The 17104-nt window shown below is 37.0% G+C and overlaps 1 protein-coding gene across 2 annotated transcripts in view; it reads right to left on the minus strand.

Annotated features, from left to right (window-relative positions):
- Window positions 1-4561: 4561 nt before the first annotated feature.
- The window catches only part of DHX29 (DExH-box helicase 29), a 52659-nt gene continuing 40116 nt past the window's right edge, over window positions 4562-17104 (minus strand). For both annotated transcript variants that reach the window (XM_054487951.2, XM_054487952.2), the window contains 6 exons: window positions 16019-16155; window positions 15472-15565; window positions 10977-11279; window positions 9720-9851; window positions 8170-8266; window positions 4562-4857 (listed from right to left, as the gene is read on the minus strand). In XM_054487951.2, the coding sequence (XP_054343926.1) occupies window positions 4805-4857; window positions 8170-8266; window positions 9720-9851; window positions 10977-11279; window positions 15472-15565; window positions 16019-16155 (816 nt within the window). In that variant the 3' untranslated portion in view covers window positions 4562-4804. The remainder of the gene's footprint in view (window positions 4858-8169; window positions 8267-9719; window positions 9852-10976; window positions 11280-15471; window positions 15566-16018; window positions 16156-17104) is intronic.

Below are 17104 nucleotides of genomic sequence, written 5' to 3' on the forward strand. Positions count from 1 at the left end.
CGCTGGCTCCCAAATACTTTTTGGCCATATTTCAAGATGGCAATTTGGAGGGGCTGCACACTACAGGTAATTGCTCTGAAAAACTGTCATTTTATGGGGGAGATTTGCATCTGTAGAGGAAATCTATATTAGTGAAGTAAACCCCAGATGCAAACAGGCTCTCTCTGAGGCCCCTCCTTATCTGCCTTATCCAGATCTAGGAAAGATACCTCACAGGAAAAGGAGACTAAAAATCTGACACTTTTAAAGGTCTGACAAAAATGTTACCATGGGCTACCATCTATTCTTTCTGAGGGCTGCTACCGTTGAGACTTCATCTACATACAAGATGTAGCCTTTGCTCCCCATGCTTTTCCTTTCCTCTCCCGCCCATAACCTGTCTCGCCACATTGTAAGCCTCTATTCTTTTATACTATATAAACTTCATCTGGCCCCCTCCTCTGAGCCTCATATTTTGTATAGCTCCCATGTTTATGCACATTAATACATTTTTATGCCTTTTTTCCCTGTTAATCTGTCTATAGTCAGTTTATTTTATAGAGAAATTATAGAACTTTCAGAAGGATGGAGGGAAGAAAATTCCCTTTACCCCTACAGCAGTAGACTGGTTAGGTTATTTTTGAATGACCTTTTCATTTATTCCCCGTTAGCTGAGTGACCTTTATCATCAGTTTTCTCATTTGTAAATTGAAAATATATTACCATCTTGTTGTGAGGACTGAACAAGAATATAGTAAAGTTCTTAGTTCAGTGCTTATCATATAATGCTCAATTTAAAAACTGGAAATATACTTTCCCTTGATAATACTCCCTTTCCTTCCCACTAATCCTCTCCAGTGAAGACTTTTCGTCTACTTCTTTTTTCTTTTAGACGGAGTCTTGCTCTGTCACCAGGCTGGAGTGCAGTGGCACAATCTTGGCTTACTCCAATCTCCACCTCCCAGGTTCAAGAGATTCTCCTGCTTCAGCCTCCCGAGTAGCTGGGATTACAGGTGCCTGCCACCATGCCCAACTAATTTTTGTATTTTTAGTAGAGATGGTATTTCACCATATTGGCCAGGCTGGTCTCAAACTCCTGACCTCAGGTGATCCACCGGCCTCGGCCTCCCAAAGTGCTGGGATTACAGGTGTGAGCCACTGCACTCAGCCGACTCTTAATCTACTTCTGAATGTCTCATGCATAAGAATGGATTTCATGAAAACAGGCAGGCATATTCCTGAACTACCACCAGGACTCAACAACTTCTTATCTGAAGAGTGTGATTTTCTCATATGACACTTGATTTTTCTTACCACTGTATGTTAAGATCGAGGGCACCCACCTCCTTTTCCTAGAGGGCACCCACCTCCTTTTCCTAGTGACTGTAGCACCTGGCCTGGTCTTCTCCATCCTTTTCCTGCATCCACACTGATGAACAAATATGCTGTTCATCCTGTCCCTACTTTAAATTCTCCCCACATCCATTTTGCTATCCATCAGCAGGGAAACCCTTTAGGTTTATTTATTATGGAAACAATTACATCTCAAGATTTTAAAACCTGAAATCCTCTCCTCTAACTGGCCTCCCTACCATTGACTTATTCATAATGAATTTGGGATTAGATTCTGACCTCTCCATTTTCCTGGTCCATGGCCTCTGATCTGGCCCCATTTGCCTCTAAATAAGCGATTTCAGTCACCCATTTCAATGACACAGTCTATTTCATTCTAAGATCCCGTAGTCACTTGAATGCAAAAAACCCCAAAAACCAAAAAATCCTATCCACTTTCAACTTTATCAGCTTATCTGAAGCCAGTAAGCATTGCTGGGGAAAACCAAAAAGCCTTTCCAAGTTGATCCCTATGTTATTCTGTTTTAGTTCTTTGTTGAGCCGTCTCTGATGTTAATATTATCCTCACTTTATGCTGGTTATTTCTATTTTTGCCTGCAAATCAGTGAGGGTCTTCAACCTTTTGTGAATATATTCATATTCAACCTATTATGCATTCTGTTCCTTTATAACATCCATAAAGAATATTCTATTTGCTGCCCCACCTTTTCATTTTTATTCACTCCCTAAAATTATGATTTGTACTCATGCAGAAAAGAGTTAACATAACTCATGCAGAAAAGAGTTAACATAACATAAAGCCAGAGGTCTTAAAAGAGACTGCTTGTAGGGCTGGCCCTTGGTTGGAGCCTGGGAACTTGACTTGTGAAAAGTCCTCTGCCTTTTGTTAACACTGTTTTGCCTGCTAGGAACACTTAAATGCCTGCTTTCCTTCTGGGAGCCTGGAATTTTGTTATGCCCGGTCTTTGTGCTTGTATGACCTGCCCCTAATAAAAATCCTTGCACTCTGATTCTGTAGTAGGTTTCTCTGGGCAGAAACTGCATAGCACATAGGAAGCCTGTGTATAGATTTCTCCAGACTCCATGTGATGTGTCTTTTCCCCTTGCTGATTCCATTGTATATCCTTTCTCTACAAAATCAACTTTAGCCTCTGAGTCTTGCAAGTCCTTCTGATGTATCATTGAATGTGCATGTAGTTGTGGGACTTCTGAGAGTCCTTCCTTGCCACCCTCCATTCAAACTGATCTCAAAAGGTTGATGTATTCATTAAACCTTAGTAATCTTTCCCTACTCCGTAACATCTGTTGACAATACTTTTGCTTTCAAAAATCTTCTTCCTTGGCATTAAGATAGCCCTACTCTGGTTCTCCTTATCCTTCACTCATTCAGCATTTATTGAATGCCTATATATGCAAGGCATCGTGTTAGGTATGTATCAGCGAGTGAAACAGTCCTGGTGCAGCATACGTTCTAGTGAGAAGATGAAAAGCAAATGGTACAAGCTGAGAAAAGTACCGTGTTATGAGTAAAAGGGGATATGCACTTCAGTAGGGTGGCCTGTGCGGAGGGCTTTAGAGCAGGAAAGTCTGTTTGGCAAAGAACCGGAAGCAATGTATTATGGCAGAGAACGCCATGTGTAAACGCTCAGAAAAACCGCTTGGCATCTTCTAGCAACTGAAAAGGAGCCTAGTGTGGCTGGAGCACCATGAGACGAAAGAGTGGAGATGAGATTGGAGGATAGCAAGGTCCAGATCAGTTAGAGAGCTTTGGAGGTCATGTTTAGAACTTTAAATTTTAAGAGCAATGGGAAGCCAAATGACACAGATACCCTTTAAAAATATCATTCTTTTTTGGATTAGAGGTATAAAAAGGAGGAGAAAGCCTAGTTCAGAGATTACTGCAGTGGTGTAAGTGAAAGACAATGGTGACCTGGTTCTGAGTGACGGCTAAGAAGATGAAAGAAGAAAGGGACTTTGATCTTCTTACCCCTTTAGTGATTACCTCAACTCCCACATCTTTAATTTTCATCTCTGTGTATACGACTCTAACCCTATGACCTTACCTGATGTGAGTCACTGTTTCACATTTCAAAGGAATAATTATTACATTTCAGAAATCTAAATAGTACTGGAGCCATAATGCTTCTGTTACTTACTATCAGTGTGATTTCGGACATGTTATTTCACTTCTCTGTGCCTCAGTTTCCTCATTTGTAAAATATAAATAGGTTAATACAGTACCTACCTCATAGGTTGTCTATAAATGAGTTAACAGACAAAACAATTTGGAGCCTCCATGTGTCCCAAGAGGAATTGCCTTCAACACCCAATCTAGCTCTTTCTCCTGACATACCCATTTTTATTAATGGCACTAGAGATTTCAAACCACGGTCGCATTTGACTCCTTGCTCTCAATTCCCTTGCCACACTGCAAGTAGAAACCTAAAATTAGAGATTGCTACTAAGTATTGTTTTTACTTCCATTTGCATATAAGGTAAAAGTTACAGTTTAATTTGTTCATCAAAAAATATTAAAATTATATACCTGTTATGAGAGCCAAGCAGTTATATTAGGTTCCTATTAAATTCTAATCTTTTGATCTTCAGATGCAATTTCTGCCTTTTGATCTAAAAGGGACTATATTTGAAGTTTATCAAAAATCTATTGATAAGAAATGAAGAGAAATCCCTCTAAGTAATAAAAATGGAATTTCAAAAGATTGTCAGTAACCAAAACAAACAGGACCAATGAAAAATACCTATGCATACTTTACTATCTCAAAGTTACTGACCTTGCCAGTTCAATTGCGTATATAAAAAGGGTTCAGGGGCAGGGATATCACAGCTGTAGCCTGAGGAAAACAGTGCAAGCTATCCATCCCAAGGCTGATAGGAGTATTAGTTAATCTTGCCTGTCTTCCAGAACTACATGTTTATGCTTTTTTGAATGTTACTGAAATAGGTGGCATCTATTAATAGTGCACTTATTTAGGTTCTGAAATTGACTATCAAATACTAAATAACTGACTTCTGAAGTTGTTCCTTTTCATGGAAATTTAATTATAATTGGTTTTGGAAGTTATTTTCCCTTCTGGGTCTATAGGGTTTAAATTCTGCAGACATCAAGGACTGACAGGGGATGAGGCAGCTACACAGGGAATCACAACATTAAGCTACAGATACCACAGACATAGGCCTTGCCCTTATTAACACAACGATGAGCAAAACATGGATGATACCAAAGAATTTATTGTAAATGTAGTGGCAAATACATTCAGAATAATCATCATTAAAAAGGAACTAGAAAATTATACATGTTTAAAGTATGTGCTTTTTTCCCGCCACCTTTAAGTTAATGGCTAGTACCAACATTTTAAGTAATGAAATACTTAATGTGATGATCCATTTTCAGATAATTTCATGACTGTATCTTCATCTTAATTTTTAAAGCAGTTGACCATGAATTTCAGTTTCAGTTATTCTCTGTTTTTATCAATTCCGTAATGATCTGCAGAATCTTGTCATCTGAGTGGAAGAAAAAAAAAAAGCCACGAATAAATGCAACATTGTCTAATTTTCCAATGTATGCACACGTAAATAAGAGGTATATGTCACTAAAAATTTTTACATTAGAATACAGAATTAACACCAGTAATAAAACTAGAGACACCTATAAAATATTTTTTGCCCCACATAGATTTTATTGTTGTAGGTTATGCCATACCTAGTTTGACAAAAGTTAACATTTTGAAAACAGATAACATTTGTATAGGCTAAACCCCAAAGAGATAATATGATGTGAACTGTTACTTCTTTATAAGGAATTATAAATTTTATTCTATAAAAATTCCTTGAAGAAAGTAAGTTTCTCAACTTTTTCACTTGGCTGCAATATACTGAAGGCTCTACTGACTCTTCAGTGTTCTTCAGAGTATGGCAGAATTTCCAAAGTATGAGCAAGGAAGAAAGAACTGTTATCAGTTTCTCCATGTTTAGTCCAAAGGAAACAAAAAATTCTAACAGGGAAGTGCTCTTGGAGAGGTGTCAATGGGGAAGTGACACACCTCTCTACACAACAAAGGAATCAAATACCAATTAATTTGACAAACAGAGCAACAGAGGCTGCATTATTTGCTAAAGGGGTTTTGTTAACAACTGCTTCTACTTAATAGTTAACTCTGAAATTGTGACTTCCTAAGAACCTCATAACCACTCTTTAGAAAGTTATAATTATCAGGGCTGCAAAACAGAAATTCTACATTTACGTTAGATACTGAGAGAATGCTGTGGCTTTCAATGGTTGCAATGGTTACAGTGGCATTAGAAACAACAACAACAAAAAAGTGGGAGGGAGGGAAAAAAGGTCACTTGTTTGAAGTTGGAACAATGGCAGGTCTAGAAAGAACGTTTTTCTTTTTTATTTTTTAAGAGATGGAGTCTCACTCTCGCCTAGGCTGTAGTGCAGTGGTGTGATCACAGCTCACTGCAGCTCTGAACTCCTGGGCTCAAGCAATCTTCCCATCTCAGCCCTCTGAGTAGCTGGGATTACAGGCGCAAGCCACCATACCTGGCTCCAAGAATCATGATTTTTAAATTGAGGAAGAGAGACTAAAAGAAAGTACAAGAGTAAGTTCAGTTACTTTTTTTTCAAATGTTTGGCATTCTACCAACTTTTTGTTATAAATCCAAGAGAGAGCACTAACATACTTCTTCCTTCTTCCCAAGTCAAACGTATACACTACACCCAACGGTAAGTTCTGCTCTCTCTCTTATGGCAAAGGGAAACACTGATATCATTTAAAAAAATCATTTTGCTTAATTAAAAGCTGAGGTTCAACCTATACTTTATAAAATGTAATTCTTTCTAATGCCGAAGTTGTAATGCACAAAGCTCCCTGAGAAAAGAGCCCACATGTCTTAATATGTTAAGACTTGATCTGTTTCCAGCAGTATAGGAAAATTAATACATTTTAATGCTTATGCATTCATATTTAGTTATACAAATAAACACAGAGTATGCGGCTTCAAGGTAGTAGAACTAGATCAGTAGCTCCCCCAACTTGCCTGTGACTGTTGAGAATAAACTGGGGATACTTTGTTCAGTACAATCATACTGAAGTCACTATCAATTCTTAACATTAAAAGGACAACCAAATTTAAGTGCTTCCTGGTGTGATGGAATGGGGAGAATACAGCACCAACTAGAAAGTATTATTTTCCTCAAAACTTATTCTAATCATACCTACAAATATAACTACCAGTTTATAGGAAATACATGAACATGTTAAAGCATGAGTATGTAACTAACCAAATCCTAAATGTGGGACATTCTACCAGAAAAACAACTCAGTTTATTAAAAATAATTAACTGCATTTAAAAACGGGATAGCCTTAGAGGGGAAACGTTACAGAATAAAAGATTTAAAAAATAATATAGCCACAGGCCTCTCCCATAGAGATCAGTATGTCTAGGGTAGGTCTTTGGACCTTGTATTCTTTGCAACTGCCAGGATGATTTTGATGATTTGGCAAGTTTGAGAAACACTGCACTGGGCAAACTGCAAACTCAGGTGTCCATTTCAGATTTCTCTCTTATTTTTTGATGTGGGGTCTTGCTCTGTCACCCAGACTGGAGTGCAGATACTCGCCTCAGCCTCCCAAGTAGCTGAGACAACAGGTACAAGCCACCAGGCCCGGCTAATTTTTTTTAATTGTTTGTAGAGATGGCATCTCCCTATGTTACCCAGGCTGGTCTTGAACTCCTGGCCTCAAGCGATCCTCCTGCCTCAGCCTCCCAAAGTGGTGGGATTAAAGGCAGGCGTCACCATGCCCAGCTCATTTCAGATTTCTGTTGAAGGATAATGTGTTTATTTTATACAGAGAAATAGCTCTGCATTTGAAAGAAACACATGCTGGAAAAACCATGCTGAAATAAACCTAACAAAAAGTCCCTAAATCATACACACACACACAAATACATATATAGGTATGTGTATATATACATATATTTCTTAGAGACAGAGTCTCTCTATGTTGTCTAGGCTGGACTTTAACTCTTGGGCTCAAGCAATCTTCCCACCTCAGCCTTCTGGGTAGCTAGGACTACAGGCATATGACACCATGCTTGGCTTATTATTTTTTTTAAATAATAGCTATGTTACCAGTTTACTAAAATGCTAATAAGTAGTAAAGTTTACTATGCTTAGTTTTATTAACCTTTTTTTCTATGAAATGGCTAGAAGTTTAGAAATGAAGTTTAAAAGAGACAGGAGTAAACTAAACTTTAAGAGGATAATTAGGCTGTGAATAATCACTAATTGAGTTTGATGGAATGCAGCATAAAACAGATGGGATTTCTTATGACTTCAGTGTGCTTTAGTATACTCCAATGTTACAAAAAAAAATTTCTAGAATATTTCAGATTTTCTCTTAGAAAGTTTTTTGTTTTTTTTTTTTGAGATGGAGTTTCGCTCTTGTCGCCCAGGCTGGAGTGTAATCACGTGATCTCAGCGCTCATTGCAACCTACGCCTCTCAGGTTCAAGTGATTCTTGTGCCTCAGCCTCCCGAGTAACTGGGATTACAGGTGCCCACCACCATGCCCGGCTAATTTTGTATTTTTAGTAGAGACAGGGTTTCACCATGTTGGCCAGGCTGGTCTCGAACTCCTCACCTCAGGTGATCTGCCTGCCTTGGCCTCTCAAAAGTGCTGGGATTATGGGCGTGAGCCACCGTGCCTGGCCTCTTAGAAAGTTTTTCCACACATTAATACATAGGTATGTGTACACATACACATATGTGTATACGGTCTTTCACTTACATTATAAGCAAACACTTACTTTCAAGGGACATCTTTGGATTTTCAAGCTTTTTTCTTAAAACAGAATCAATGAGAACTCTCAGCTGCTTGAAAATGACAGCTATCTTTACAGGGGCCTGTTAAGAGGAGATGAAAAAATGGACAAAGTCAATCCAGGGGTGTGTCAATGTGTTTAAGTAAATCAAGGCAAGCATATATTACAATCTGCCTTAGCACATCTTGCTTTTAATGGAAAACACAATGGGAAAAATACAAATTATTTCTGCTAGCTAGGCATGCAAACCTGTCAATTTCCTTATTAAATCTGGTAACTCTTCCCAAAATAAGGCAACTATTACTCCAATAATTGTTTTCTTCTCTATTTATATCAACTCTGTGGAAGTTAAGACTACAGTTTTGGGGAGGGAAATTTTTTTTTTTTGAGATGGAGTCTCTCTCTGTCTCCCAGGCTGGAGTGCAGTGGCGCAATCTTGCTTCACTGCAACCTTCGCCTCCCAGGTTCAAGCGATTCTCCTGCCTCAGCCTCCGGAGTAGCTGGAATTACAGGTGCCCGCCACCGTGCCTGGCTAATTTTTTGTATTTTTAGTAGAGACAGGGTTTCACCATGTTGGTCAGGCTGGTCTCGAACTCCTGACCTCATGATCCACCTGCCTCGGCCTCCCGAAGTGCTGGGATTACAGGCATGAGGCATGGCGCCCGGCCTGGGGTGGAAAATTTTTTAAAACAGCTTTATTGAGATATAACTTACCATAAAAATTCACTCATTTTCACTAATTTCAATAGCTTTTAGTAAATTTATAGAGTTGTGCAACCATCACAATCCAGTTATAAAACATTTCCACCACCCCAATTTCTTTGCACAAACTGCATATAATTGTAAAGCTGCACTTAAAATTCACCTCTCCAGTCCTAGACAAACAGCTATCATAGAATAACCTAACAATGTAATAGGTTTGCTTAGTTTAAGCTGGTCAATCTTGATGGGAGTACAGAGAAACAGATAAACTTATTGCCAGAAATAAGCACAGGTTGGTCTGATTTTTCCAGAGAAGAATTCAACAGTATGAATTATAAACTATAAATCTGTTTGGTCTTTTTATTCCTTTTTATTCCACAATGTAGTGGAATGAGAATAAATTTGGGTATCAAATAGTCCTAGATTTGAATCTTGCTCTGTCAGTAACAATCCATGTAAATCCTGGGAAAATTGTTTAATTTCTCACTGTGTTTGAGTGTCTCTATCTATATAAAAGAAACTACAGAAATTACCTAAGAAGGTTGCTAGGATATTCATTTGGGAAAATCCACATAAAGTTAACTATTGAAGTACCCAACACGTAGAAAGCTAGAATTGTTATTAATAATAAACAGAATTTGTAATAGCAATATAATTTGATTTTCAAATTTAACAGATTTAAAACCACAGAGGCAAGATAAAATAAGGAATTCTACTTAACTCATATTATAAGAAGAAATTATGCAAACTCCAATAAAATTTAAAAAATGTACCTCAGTGGTACTGGAAGTTGAAAATTTTTAATAATCAATAAAATCAGTTGTACTATGTACCTGAAAATAGATCCAGCCATCAATAGAAAGAAGACGTTCTCGGTGCTGAACTTCTATATCACCACCAAAAAGTAAAACTGGAAAAGGGGTTATCAGGGTAGTTTCTCTCAAATACACTCTGGCATACCTTATCTACATGGGAAAAAGGGGGGAAAATAACTTCAAAATATAAAAATAGAAGGAGGTCATTTATCTTTTTCAAGTAAGCATTTTTCTACAATTTGTTATTCTACATTTTAAGCCAAGAGTATTTGTAAAGCTACATTTTCATTTTCTTATGTGCATAATTTATCAATTTTATAATAATTACTATTACCACCTGTGCATTAATGCTATGAAAAGGCATTTTAAATATTATTGCTAAGGCTGAGTTATATACTTTGAACATAAAGGAAACTAGGTACAAGCAATTTTATAATGCTAATGATATTAAATAATTAATGTTAAAATTATGATTTTCAGTTTCTGGTTTCTAAACCAATATTCAGCTATGGGCGTCAATCAGTAATTTCTCATGTTTTACATTTAAGTTTGATAAATGAGAGTTACATAAGGCAGTGCTTGAAATTACGGGTCTTTGTTATTTTAAACGTCAAGAAACAAAATGGAGGCACTTTTTGTAAAGGAAGAAGAAAGATGTTTCAATTTTTTATGTTTCCTTTTCTTCTCATACTGCCTTAAAAATGTGTGAATGACACAGGTAACAAAAACCCAAAATATGAAGAGAAAATGCCATCTTAACCTTTACCACATGTTAAAAAATAAGAAAATGGAGTGGTCATGCAGCTCCAATTCAAAAGGTTGTTTTCATTGTAATCTATAAATGTTTGCTATTAAATTATCTTAGGTGATACTTGACCAAAACTGTTGCAAATCATCCACAGTTCTACTACACCATCCAACATTCCCCTTATTTGGAAATAGCACATACAGCTTGTCTTTTATTCCCTTCTGAGACAGCACCTTTCAATGAAATACTAAGGGGATTGATACATTATTAACCAACATCAATTTGCTATTACTGTCTTTATTCCAAGTAGAAAAGATGATGGGCAGAGTAGAAACCTATTTGTTTTTGAAGAGAAAATAAGCATTCTTTTGTTTGAGAAGCTATGTGCATCTTGATTTCAAATATTAACAAAAATGAATAGCTCAATTTGAGAACCAAATAAAATACCTGTTAGGGCATCCTAACTTGTTATGAATGACTTGTAGAATAATGCTCTGAATACTGGAATTTAGGAATGAGTACTTCACCTTCTCCTGGTATAAGAGCCATCCATGAGTTTGCAAATCTCGATTTACTGAGGATGGGTGTACTTGTGCTTTGCCTTGGGCCGTCTCCACAACGCAAGCCAATTTTTCTGTAACATCCACTGACTTTGTATAGATTATCTTCCCCACATTGTCATACAGTCCAGCCACCAGTACAGCTTTAAGAAGGGCAATTTCTTGGAATGAGAGGGTCTGTGAGGCTCTGTTTCCTTCCCAGCTGGTAGAAGTTGTGGAAGATGAAAATCCTGCTGCCTTAACCAACTTTATTAACTCCTGCTTTACATCCTAGATTGGTTTATGTTAAAAACAGAAATAATCAAATTGATTAGAGAAATTTCCAAATAACATTGTAGTTTATATTACTGCTTCCTATAAAAATTGACAGGATGCTAATGTTTATTTAGCTAACTATAGCCCAAATTACCTTAGGGAAAAAAAAAAGATACTGGAAAGTCAAGAATTAGAATCAGCTATTCTCCTCACCCTAAGACTTTAGATGTCTCAAAACATAAGAATGTCTAAAATTTGAGAGCAAGAAAAACGTGTCTGAACACATTTTCATTCACTACATCTACTTCCATAGTAGCTCTCCTTTTTCTCTGGAGATTTTTACTCAGTGAGGATGGTCAGCATTGAGAAAGAATTGACAGAAATCTTGATCCTAGATTGCAAGTACCTTCTTCATTTGTTTCTGGAAATCTCACCTTAATTTCTTAAACAACTTTGAAAGAGTTTATTAATGGCAACTTCATTTAATCTAAAATTGTTGCCTAAAATGTTTTTCTACGTTTAATATGTGCTGATCAGCAAAACTAGCACAGGAAGGGTAGGCATTTTTCAAAGTACACAGGATACAAGCAATTAAAAGGTGATGTTTACCTTTAGGATATCCTTTATGTTTTAAGTTTGGGGCTTAAGGGACTTTGATTCTAGGGGAGAAAAGACCAAACAGACAGCTGCCATAACACCACAGGGTTGGTGAAGACATCTAACTTTGTAGTCTCAGGGAGGTGAAGAAAAGGCTCACAGAAGAAGGGGTGGAAAGCAATCTGAAGATAAAGGAAAAGGGGCTAAATTGAAGAAATAGCCCCCTCTGGGCCAACTGACGGATTTCTACATGTTACCAGTCAGTTGGCCCAGAGGTGGCTATTTCTTCAATTTAGCCCTTCATGTGCTTCGAGAAGGACAAAGTTCATTCCACTTAGAGAAGTCTCTGCTGTCATCCTAGCAGTTTTTTTAAATCACAAAAAGTAGTGTGTCAAATATGGGAAAAAAACCTTTTTACTTTTTAAAATATGAGTATATAATAGGGGAATTATGTGAGAGATACATTATTTTCTGAATACTTTTTAGCACATCTGGGCCAAGCGAGGTGGCTCACACCTGTAATCCTAGCACTTTGGGAGACTGAGATGGGAGGATCGCTTGAGACCAGGAATTCAAAACCAGCCTGGCCAACACGAGACCCCATCTATTTAAAAAAAAACTTTTATAGTGTATCTGTATTAAACATCATTTCCTTTTAAATAAGCATCAATAAAAAAACAAAAAGACAGTATTTGTGGGGGAGCCCTGCTTTTCACATTCACCTGTCTTTACATTTTAACTACACTTCTACTCTCTCTCCTCCCAGAAATAAATCTACTCCTGAATGGCAACCTGAGTAATGGGCTAAACCATCTGGTTTCCCTTCCTAAGAACAAACTGATAAAGTTGATCACAACCAGCCACTAAGTATGATGCTTTGAATGCCTTTTCATAACTAGCCATCCCAGGCTGTAGCTAAATAGCTGGCCAATATTTAGGGACATATAATAGAATTTCATGAAAAGGAATCAGGGCTCTTTGGAAACATGACTGATTCCAAGCCTGGAGCATAAAATACACTAGAGAAGCCTTCTGTACGAAAAGCAAGGAAGCCATCAAAGATTGCTAAGATTATATGAAAAGGACTCAGCAGCCAACCCAAAGGGGCTCTCACTTCCCAAAGAGGGGACAATTTGAGTATTAAAAAATTAACATCTGTAGAGAACTGAAACACATCAAATATATTTAAATCAATAAGTTCATAACAATTTTTTAAAAAAACAAGATTCACTGATTACTTGTGGAGATGCTTAGGAATCAACTCATTATGAAAACTGCTAGGTAGAAGGAAACAAGCATTTATCCCAATTTTCTTGTATAGACTGTACCTCAGGGTATTCAAATATTGATAAGGAAAAAGTAGTTCTTCATGAAATAATTCTAGCTAACAAGTAGAATTATAATACCATCATTTGCAACCCTAATGAAACAATAGGTCCGAGTGTTATCAATGGCTGCTAAAAGCATTGCATGAAAAGCAAGTGGGAAATTTTGTAATGGATGAATCTAGCTGGCCCCACTGATGTATCTTAATGTTACAAAAAGGGAGACGACTCTGAAAAAAAGAAAAAAGAAAAAAAAAAAACAAAGATGAAGCTGAATTGGATTACTCTCTCAATATAACACCCATTTATAAGCAATACAGGACATAGAAGAATATGTTAAATAATACCACAGGGAAACAATCAGCCATATCCAGACCCTAATGAAACAATAGGTCTGAGTGTTATCAATGGCTGCTAACAGCATTACATGAAAAGCCAGTGGGGAATTTTGTAATGGATGAATCTAGCTGACCCCATTGATATATCTTAATGTTACAAAAAGGGAGATGACTCTGAAAAAAAGAAAAAAGAAAAAAAAAAACAAAGATGAACCTGAATTGGATTAAACTCTCAATATAACACCCCTTTATAAGAAATACAGGACACAGAAGAATATGTTAAATAATACCACAAGGATACAATCAGCCATATCCAGAATGCAGCAAACTACAGGACAATGTATCTGGTTTCTTCAAAAAATAAATGGCAAATAGGAAAAAACTGAGAAAGGGGTAACTACAGGTTAAGAGACTTTATTAAAAAACATATCAACCAAATTTAAAGTGTGGGCCTTGTTTGGATCATCCTTTGAACTAGCTGTAAAAAAAAAAGCCAGTAATGAGGTAACTGAGGATATTGAAACACCGTCTGTATATTTGATGGTATTAAGGAATTGAGTATTTTTAGGTGTGATAATGTTTAAAAAAAATCTGATACCTTGGATATGCTTCAAAATCTAGAGGGCAGACAGTAGAATAAAAGGAGTACAAGTAGATTGACCACAGGTTGGTAATTATGAAAGTGGGAAATGGGTGAAAGTTCATTATGTCCATATAATTTGATGTATGTTTGAATTTTTCGTAATTAAAGAAAAATAACCACATTTCAGAGTTGAGAAGAAATGTAGATTATCTCCTTTCAACTGGTTTTCTTTTTCCCTTTTCTTTTTTTTTGAGATGGAGTCTCGTTCTGTCACCCAGATTGGAGTGCAATGGCGCGATCTTGGCTCACTGCAACCTCTGCCTCCCGGGTGCAAGCAATTCTCTGCCTCAGCCTCCTGAGTATTTGGGATTACAGGTGCCCACCACCACACCTGGCTAATTTTTGTATTTTTAGTAGAGATGGGGTTTCACCATCTTGGCCACGCTGGTCTTGAACTCCTGACCTCATGATCCACCCACCTCGGCCTCCCAAAGTGCTGGATTACAGGCATGAGCCACTGCGCCCAGTCCTTGTGTTTTTTTGTTTTTTTTTTTTTTTGAGATGGAGTTTTGCTCTTGTTGCCCAGGCTGGAGTGCAATGGCGCGATCTTGGCTCACCACAACCTCCATCTCCTCGGTTCAAGTGATTCTTGTGCCTCAGCCTCCCGGGTAGCTGGGATTACAGGCATGCACCACCACACCTGGCTAATTTTGTATTTTTAGTAGAGACGGGGTTTCTCCATGTTGGTCAGGCTGGTCTCCAACTCCCAAACTCAGGTGACTTTTTTTTTTTTTTTAATGAAAAACTGAGACTTCTAATTCCCAAGATAGTGTTTATGAAATCGTGTTGCATCTTTTTTCTTTTCTTTCTTTTTTAAAAGAGATAGGGTCTCACTCTGTATACAGTGGTACAACTATAACTCACTGCAACCTTGAACTCCTGGGCTCAAGCAATCCTCCCACCTCGGTCTCCTGAGTAGCTGGGACTATAGGCGTGTGCTACCATGCCCATTTAATTTTTTTATTTTTGGTAGAGACGCAGTCTCACTATGTGCCCAGGCTGGTCTCAAACTCCTGGCCTGAAGCCATCTTACTGCTTCAGCCTCCCAAAGCACTGGGATTACAGGAATGAGCCAGTCTTTTTAATCATTTCTTGAACATATTATGATTATTAAATACTATTTTAAATCACTGTGTAATACATACAAGTTACTTGCTGGAAGAAAGAAGTACAATGTACTAATTCAACAAATGTTTACTAAGCCCTTACTATGTGACAAGTATTTTCCTAGGCATTCTTTTTTCCAAAATAAACTTATTATAGTTACCCATGACTCTGAGTGAGAGATCCATATTAAGAATTACCTCTAGGGTTAACAGTGATGTTCTATTAAGAAAGTTCCTCCGGCAGTATGTGATTTCAGAACGATAACCTCCTTCTTGTCGTGCTTTCTTCCATCTAGATAAATAAGATGTCAATTAATGAATAAAGTTCACCATGTTCTCTTTCCAAACTTTTTCAGAGCTAGTAATCAAAGTAAGATTTAATTAAATTATAATTTTAAAAGGGGAGGGATCTTGCTTGTAGCAGCTACCAATTGTATATAAGAATATTAACTTATTAACAGATCTGTTTACAGCATTAACAGATATTTTCCGTTTATGTTTAACAGTAAATTATTAAGTCACTTCAAATATGAGTTAATATACATATAATACCAAATATATTATTTGTAAGTTTTATGAAGGATTATAAAACACATGAATCTCTAACATAATTATACCTTGACAGATGAAATAACTAAAAATAAATTTAAACCTCAGATGTACAATTTTAATAAGTCAAAGGTAATATATTTTAAAGTAACCTCAGGTAATCGGCTTACTGATAACGGCCAGATTATGTTTTTACCCTAGATATGCATTGTAGATCGTCAGGTGGTCTGAATCCGCCATAGCCAAAGCTGATTTTGCAAGATCTGCTTCATCTTTTCGACCAATTGGTGTGGTAAAAGGAGACTTCTCTGTCATAACTGCAGCTAGTGTTGCCTATCCATAAATGACAAAACAATTTATCATTAAAGAGCAGTACAGTGAAAGTTAACTTATAAAAGAAAGCCCATCTTAAAACAATCACACTTTAAGTTGCCTGTTTATTTTCAATATTTTATTATGTTTATTAGTATTATATTAATGTTTAATATAAAATATTCTATAGCTAATTTATATTTTCATTTTAAAGTTATTTTTTGTTTCATTTTAAGGAATTTCAAAAATAAATCCTTTTACTTTTATACCCTTTCTGTGAGGTAAGGAGGCAATTATCACCACAATCAGAGAAAAAAAACTGAACATTTATATAAATGATTTATAGTCTGTCATACAGTTAGAGGCAATCTGGGAATCCTAACTCAGTTATCTTGGCCTCAAGACTGCTGAATTTCCACTCTTAGTCTGCCGTGATCTTTAAAAATAATTTGGACTACATAACAATCCATTTGTTGTTGTAGGTTTTCAGATAAACTATCACGGAAGAGGTTATTTTTTGAACTTGGCAAAATTCCAGTGAGTATCTATTTCAAATACCAAACAAAGACAGACTATAGTAATAAGTCACATTTTCTTCATTCTGTTTTTATTTTTAGGTTTTTTAGAGACAGGGTCTTGTTCTGTTGCCCAGGCTGGGGTGCAGTGGCCCAATCATGGCTCACTGCCCCCTCCTACTCCGGGGCTCTAGCAATCCTCCCACCTCAGCCTCCTGAATAGCTGGGTCTACAGGGGTGCACCACCATGCCCGGCCAATTTTTTTATCTTAATTTTTTTTGCAGAATCAGAGTCTCACTATGTTGCCCAGGCTTCCATTCTGTATTTAAATAGCCTTTATTGGTAATCCCAGAAAAGGCCATAGCTTGATAAAGGTGGAAAGTTGGAATGGCACAGTAAGCATATGTGCCCAGAGACTCAGACAGATTTGAATTTGTTAATTCTGACATAATTT

This window comes from Pongo pygmaeus, chromosome 4 (genome assembly GCF_028885625.2).
Source record: "Pongo pygmaeus isolate AG05252 chromosome 4, NHGRI_mPonPyg2-v2.0_pri, whole genome shotgun sequence".
In the NCBI taxonomy this organism is placed as follows: Eukaryota; Metazoa; Chordata; class Mammalia; order Primates; family Hominidae; genus Pongo; species Pongo pygmaeus.